This window comes from Clytia hemisphaerica, unplaced genomic scaffold (assembly GCF_902728285.1).
Source record: "Clytia hemisphaerica strain Z4C2 unplaced genomic scaffold, Clytia hemisphaerica genome assembly, whole genome shotgun sequence".
Taxonomy (NCBI): Eukaryota; Metazoa; Cnidaria; class Hydrozoa; order Leptothecata; family Clytiidae; genus Clytia; species Clytia hemisphaerica.
The window spans coordinates 1-8,114 of record NW_027104392.1 but is presented as its reverse complement, the minus strand read 5'-3'; the positions used below and the strand labels follow the sequence as shown (position 1 = coordinate 8,114).

The window sequence follows — 8,114 nt, the reverse complement described above, 5'->3', positions numbered from 1 at the left end:
TTTTTAATCAAATGTCTGAAGATGCTAGATGTTATAAGATAGGTTTTTTTATGAGTTATGTTAGATCTGAAGATGCTCTACCATAGAGTAGGGAGAAAATTTATCAATGAATAAATAAATTTTTGTTGTTTCTTGCCTGTGACCCATCCAAATACTCAAAGTTTTAATAATGGAAAGGCAATCACTGAAGAGTTTTATAATAGTTTCTTAAATAGAGGAGGCGGGGGTGAATACCAAACTTTNAAAGCGTCAAAACCTTGGTAAATAAAGAACTAAACAACCTACACAAGGAGAAAAAATTTCAAAAAGAATTTTGAACAAACTCAAACAAATTACACCAGTAACACCAAGGGGAAGACCTACATTGAAAGCACATAAAAAACCCACTCAAGTCAGATTGATTTAAAAAATCAGGATCAACCTTTACAAGGTTGCAAATTTGTTAGTAAGAATTGAACCGCTCACTACAAATGCAAAAGTCATTCATTAAAGATACAGTGATTTTGTAGATAAACTGAAAGTTTTAACTTTAAATGATGATGAAAAGTTAATAAGTTTTGACATAGCTGATATGTATCCTTCGCTACCAAAAGAAGAAGTCATCCGTGAAGTAGAGAGAAGAATCAAACCAACACAGCTTCAAAACCAAGCTGAACAAAGAAGCTCTTGTCGACTCGCCAGAATTTCAATTCAATTCATGACGTTTAAAATGGGAAACAAATATTACGACCAAGCTGATGGATTATTCATAGGATCCCCGGCGTCTCCGTCCTATGCTGATTTTTGTCCAACGCATCGAGGAACACCATGTTTATCAAATGATTCATGCTCCAAGAATTTGGCTTCGAAAAGTTGATGATACCTTTACTATCTCTCGGCATGCCATAAATGACACATTAAGCGAATTAAATGCAATCAACACAGCTGTTACCTTTACTGCAGAGGAGGAGACTAACGGAGAAATACCATTCTTAGACTGTGTGGTTGCAAGGTAAGCTAACAAATTGAAAACCAAAGATTAAAAAAACACATACCGGCCAATACTCAAATTTTAATTCCAATCAACCAATTGTAAAGTGCAAACGTGCAAACGAAGAGAATTTACACAAGGAATTGAAATATATCGAAAAAACAATGCAACTTAATGATTTCCCAAATAATGTCGTTAAGGAACCATAAAAGAATCTTTCAAAAAAGTTCGAGGAAAAAAAATGTATTTGCCCTAGGAAAAATCAGAGAAAATTTCAGCTAAAAGAAAAAAATAACGTAAAATTGGTCAATACAAAAGGAAAAACGTGGGCAATGCAAAAAAACAAATAAATGTAGAAACACAAGATATGTCAGGAGTAGTGTAAAACTGTAAACGACTGTGAGAAATAACAAAGAAAGCGGGAAGAACGATTGAAACGAGAATGAAAGAAAAACGGTGCAAACGGGGAGCAAGAAAAGGTATCTGGTTTGTCTCAACACTTGAAACAAACCAATCACGAGGCAGAGTTTGATGATGTAAAAGTACTTTTGAGAGAAAGGAATTTCAAAATGAGAAAATTCAAAGAGGCACTTGCAATTAAGGAACACAAAACTAATTTACTAAATAAAAAAGAAGAAATTAAACTTTTATCCAACATATGGGAAAATCTTTTATAATCATTTTATTGTCTTTTATTAATGATTTTATTGTTCATAAGAATAACTTAATTAATTTTTTATCTAGGGAATAAAAATAATTTTTTAATCAAATGTCTGAAGATGCTAGATGTTATAAGATAGGTTTTTTTTATGAGTTATGTTAGATCTGAAGATGCTCTACCATAGAGTAGGGAGAAAATTTATCAATAAATAAATAAATTTTTGTTGTTTCTTGCCTGTGACCCATCCAAATACTCAAAGTTTTAAAATCTTGTCTGGTTTGTCTAGACTGGAAGTACCAAGGCAAGTGAAGGGTACATGTATGTGCCGCCGTTAAGGGTGACTTTTTAGAGTATGGCAGACCCTGTACGGGTTGAAAAATTATCAGCAAAGTAAATCTCAGTCCGAAGGGTCGGAGAAGTCCTAATAAAGGTTGTAAAATTCACAAATTTTTCGTTCATCCCAGCTGGCACACAAAGTCGTTTCAACGTTTTTCCAATATTCACAACATCCATATAACGTTGGATGAACGTTGAAACAACGTTGTGTGTCAGCTGGGATTCCTCCTTTTTAGTCCCGGTAAGGGTCTGAGAGTGGAAAATCGGGTGGCACATACCCGTCAGCTCACAACCCTAGTACCCCCTGGTTGTTATAATCATGACAATTTCGTTAGAGAAATATGAAAATGCTTTCATATAAAATTATAAAATTATAGTTGATTACATTTATAAATAGCGTGTACAGTTGAGCGTATACAGTTAACTCCTAACTCTCTCTTACCCGACCTTCAGCAATTCAGAATTAACTCTAAAACACCCGAATTCTTCGGAAAACGGATGAAAATGCCCAAAAATGAATTAACAGACAAGATTTGAATAATAAATAGAGGTTCGAATTAGAGAGAGTTGACTGTATAATGCCTGATATTGAATTCGCAAACTAGTGTATTGAATTGCTACTGCCGCAACTCCCACATGTAAATAATCTTAGAAGAAACGTCTGGAAGCCAGGAATCATCCTTGCGTAAATGAAAAAATTCAAAATGTTGTTAAGGTGTATACAAAAGGATGTGATCACATACATAATGTGATGAAAGCTCACCAGTAATGGGACTGCGGTCAGAAATTTGTTTATAACTACATACAAATGCACAGTAAGCAATATATCTGTGATTCGACCAGGGATTACGGCAATTGCGTACAACATGATTAAAGCTTTGATAGTTCTCACGGCTCTTCTATTTCGTTGACGGCTTTGTTCATGTATTTGTAATGTATTTGAATTTTCATCAGCTTCCAATTTCTTTGAAATCATGCGATAGAAACGGTACATCGAGAAAGAAGGTAAGAAGCTATCTAATAAACTACCGATAGCAAGATTGATCAAAAATCGTTTGTTAATAATATTATTCTCGACAACACATTGCAAATCTTCACCAACCTTTACAAGTCGACGATTGATGAAGAGATATATATACAAGAGAATAGCTACAATCCATATAGCTAAACAGACTAAGCTGCATTGCTTCTTATTGATTCTCCGTTCAAAGGGGTACGCGATGACACGGTACCTGATGTATGAAATAAAAACCAAAATAAAACAAGAAACGGTTGGACAAACTTTGATGAACATGTCAAAAAGAAATGAGCAGGCAAATTTCCCCAATCGCCAGTTGTTCAAGTTATAAGCAACAAGTGCAACTCCTCCGCTTGTCATAAGGTCAGCGATAGCCAAATTAACGATAAGAAAATGATAAGAGCTCATTTTCTTTATTTTTTTAGCATTGATTTTCACAAAATAGATAATAATTAGAATATTCCAAAAGCTCCCAATAACAAAAGCAACAGGAAAAATGTTCTCCATCATAAATTGTGATGCTTTTGAAGTCATCACAACCATTTTATATTCTATTGAACTTGTATTGATCCCCAACATTGTTTTTGCAGGTTTTGTTGTTTCAATTTTCAGTTATAAAAAAGACTGATAAAATTATCTCATATTTGGTTTGCTTTTATAGGAGCTTAAATATTGCACCTGCTTTGTTTCACGTCCTTAATCTGACAATACATTTCGTTTGATCAATCAAAAAAGTCGCTAATATCAATGTTATATTTTTTTACAAAATGAAAAAAATGAAAACAACCTTTTTATTAAATAAGCCAGTAACTTTGTTTTGACTTAATTTATAGTTTTAATAAACATCTTTACATGGATGATATTTTTAAAATTGTAGACCCACTCCTGTGTTAAATGGATTTTTCAAGAACAGTTTCATGAAAAGTAAATTCTATTTTTCTTTTTTTTTAAACAATGATTTGACCATAGTTTTCTATTGCAAAGTTAAACCATTTTTGAGTTCTTTCCAAAGATTCAATAAAAAATACGACCGACGCGGGGGTTTACGATAAGATGCCCATAATGTTGTAATATGTCTTAAAATTGAGGTTGAAAAAAAAGTTGATTCGGGAGTCTGGAACTAGTAAACATAAAGGAAGAACTTACCCAACCTCGTTCCCTGCGCATTATCAGCTTTTTTATGTTTTAACTATATGGCGCTAGATATTCTCTGGCGTCCATCAGTATTGTGAATAAAGCCTGGGATACACGGGCAAGAGGTTGGAACTTACTGAGACAAAACAATTTTAAAATTATGATATTGTTTTTAATAATAATAACAAAAATACTCTTGTGTACATAAATAAACTATGATTTGATGTAACAATAACAAAATGATATAAGCTTTTATATTGTACAATTTTGAATTACAAAAAAAATGAATTAACTTTTCAAAAACAAAGTTGTTAAAAGGCCTTAAAATAATACTAGTCATAGCTTTCACTAAATGCCCACGCAGAAGATCATGTCATGCACTTATAAAGCTTTTAATGCTTTAAAAATTAAAGCATTAAAAATAATCAGGAATAATTGATTGATTTAATTATTGAATGATCGATTAATTGATTGAGGCATATGCTTGAAAAAAAAATTATATTCCATTAACACAATACTTGAAGAATTCATGTAGCTTGATAATTTGATAAAATTTAAGGAAAAGCTTCTCAAAAATATTTTTAAAAAATTATGGTATCATTAGCTTACTGGTTTTCACATCTCCTGTTTGTTTTTTTCTCCCAGTTTCTTTCTTACAACTAGCCATAGCTTTCACTAACTGCCACCCGCTACAGATGCCTATTTATAAGCATTTATAAAGACTAATTAATGCTTATTAAGGCTTTTTAATGCTTTATAGCGAAAGTTTGGAAATGATTATAGGAATAATTCGAATGATTCTTCTCAAAAGCATTTTCTTTGAGATATCAACGATAATAAAGCTAACATAAATGAAATATATTTTTTCTAAAAACGTAAATTACTTTTACAAATAATAAAATACGAATCTTAAAATATTCATTAGCAAAAGTGTCCTGGTAGAGTCAATTGATACTAAAACACTCAAAAGACATGCAGCTATATTCCAATCGATTTGTAATATAAATGACCCATAGTAGAACCAAACAGCATAAGTAAGAAATGCTATGAGCCAGAAACATAACGAGCAGGAACCAAATTTGACAGGTAACAACGTACTTAAGAGTTTTTCCAACGGTTTAACAAAGGATATCGTGATCCATAATAGTTTACATTAAATGGATTCACCACTAATCTAGAAGCTGTAACAGCGCCGTGTAAAGGATGGAAAATGATATGACGTAACGTGGTAATAGTAGCAGTAACGAGGCAATATTGATGAGCAGAAACCAGGAATTAACAGGAAATAGCGTATCCAGGACTTTTTCCAACGGCATGACAAGGGATCTCATGGACAAAATTGATATGCCAGTTATCTTGCAGTTGTAACAGCAATATCGTGTAGAAGGATGGAAAATGATGACGTAACGTGGTAATCGTAGCAGTAACGAGGCAATATTGCGTTTTCAAAGTAAATGAATCCTCTTTCATAAGATAAGCTTAAATGGAAAATAAGAAACATAAAATTAGATGATAATATGGTGAGTGTACTAAAATTTCCTCAAAATAGTTATCAAGTTTCTTTCAATTTTTGATATTAATTTCCCAAATAGTTCCTGGTATGTATCAACAAGATCACAGGTTAAACATAAAAGATTAATAAAACCAAGTCCTATAAAAGTACATAATGAAAAAATTGAACTTGATAAAGATAACCGTCGAAACGTCGCATACACAACTGTGTTTTTATGTTCACCTAATGAAAAAATTATGTGTACTTACTGTCAAAGTTCCATAATACAGGATTTTTATGCTTTGTTGTTGGGAGTGGAGTATGCTGAATGACGATTGTCGAATAATTTTCGTCACAGCGGAATTTCGTTGCCAATTCAACCACCAAAAATAATCACTTTTGTCCTTATTCATTCATTGTTCTACTATTATCATTTTTATCATTGTTCATTATTGTTCTGTGGTAAAGATTAAACATCAATTCACATTCACATTATTGTAATCAACTCGGAACTTGGAAGTAATAGATGTAAATTCAATCAATCAAATAAAATTTGTACAAAATCATAAATAATACGTAATTTCAATAATTCTGTACCGGGTGACCCACGAAAAAGTTCAGACGTTTCCCGACGTCTTGAGGCCAAACAAATATCCCAAAGTGCTTGGAGTTTTGGTATTTAGGGTACAAACTATTGGTCACTACAAACCCTGCAAACCCTGCAAAAAACCCATATTTGCAAATCTTTGGTCACGAATTTGAAGGGTTTGCAGCGTTTGAAGGAGATTCAAACACAGTACCTCTTGAGCTACTTTGTTTGCAGATATCACAGGAGTTGTAGCTGAATTTCAATCTTTTCTCAGCAAAACAAAATGTGCAAATCTTTTGGACATTCAAACCCTACAAACCCTACAGAAAATTTACAAAATCTGCCATATTTGTCTTTATTCTTTGGTTTAATTTACTAAGATTAAAAACCGCTATTTGTTAGCAATGTCAAAAAGGATGACTGACCAAGGCTAAACCATGTGACTTCTCTTCTCTTTATTATCACAGCGGGCGGACTTACCTTTCAGAGCAATTTTTGAGTCGACGTTCGTTACGTCGGAGAAAAGAAATCATGTAGGCAATCAACAAATTTCAATCTACAAACCCTGCAGATTTGCAAATCTTTGGACAAAGTTGCAGGAGTTGAATATCTTGTAGATGTTGTAGCAGATGAATGTGACCAATAGTTTGTACCCTTAGAAAGTAGATATCGTAACTTAAAATTTGAGCCATCACTTTTTAAATTTGACCAAATTGTTCTCTATGAGTTTTTAAAGTCAAAATTCACTTTTCGAGAAGTGTAAAAAACACGTAAAAAAGAGGTATTAAATTCATGCAATCAATTAGAAAATCACTTACAAATTGACTTATTTAACGAGTTTTATGACATTAATAATTAATAAAAACACCTTTGAAAGTAGTTTTTGTTTAAAACAAGACTAGTTTTTATAAAAATTAGCGCTTTCATAGATTTTTTTCAAAAACTGTATATCAAAAACGTCTAAAATTACCAAATTTGATACCCCTTTTTTACGTGTTTTTTACACTTTCCTTAAAGTGAATTTTGACTTTAAAAGCCTGAAAGCTCTTAAGCAGAGAACAAGTCGGTCAAATTTAAAAAGTGATAGCTCAAATTCTAAGTTAGGATATTTACTTTCTAAATATCAAAACTCCAAGCACTTTGGGACATTTGTTCGGCCTCAAGACGTCGGGAAACGTCTGAACTTTTTCGTGGGTCACCCGGTATAAAAATATAATATCCTTCAAATTTATTATAAAGATATAAAAAAATTCATGTATTACAAAACAATATAATATTCTATAAGTTAGGATAAACAAGCAATACTTTAATGGACCTACCTATTTATAAAACGAATAATTAGAATTTAATGGAAGTAATGTATAATTTTAAATTTCGAATTATATATCTATTGGAACGGAGAAAGCAATTAAGAAACACCTTTTCGGCAGTACTAATGTGCATCTATGTGCAAAAAATCGCAAAAAAACTAATAGAAAATCTCGAGAAAATCTCAAAAAAAACCACTTTTTCGGGACATTTCGGTTCTACCGGCCGAAAAATTTCTTTTTCGAAAATTGGCTCGTCACATTTTGGGCATTGTCATTTTACATCATTGTGCAAAAAAATCATGAAAATCTGTCGAGTATAAGTTGAAAAAATGAAGGAAAACCGTTTTTTTACGCCGGTTTTCGGCTGTTCCGGCGATTTTTAAGGAGTTCCGGATCAAAGGATGATTTTTTTGGAAATCAAACGATGCTAAGTTTGGGCATCATCATAAAGAACATTTTTCTGTAAAGAAACAATTAAATAAGTTGAAAAAATGTGACGGAAATGTGAAAAAACGACGATTTCCGGCACTATTCCGGTTCTACAGACCGGAAAAATTTTTTTTCTGCAACGTTTGACACCTTTTCGCAGTACTAATGTGCATCT

The 8,114-nt window shown here is 32.4% G+C and overlaps 1 protein-coding gene across 1 annotated transcript; it reads right to left on the bottom strand.

Annotated features, from left to right (window-relative positions):
* Positions 1 to 2,481: 2,481 nt before the first annotated feature.
* On the bottom strand, positions 2,482 to 3,394 carry LOC136819936 (proteinase-activated receptor 2-like; the record flags this gene model as incomplete). The annotated part of the gene is given in 1 exon segment (XM_067076175.1): positions 2,482 to 3,394. A coding segment is annotated over 1 exon segment (826 nt), but the record flags the coding sequence as incomplete, so codon positions are not given.
* Positions 3,395 to 8,114: the final 4,720 nt, after the last annotated feature.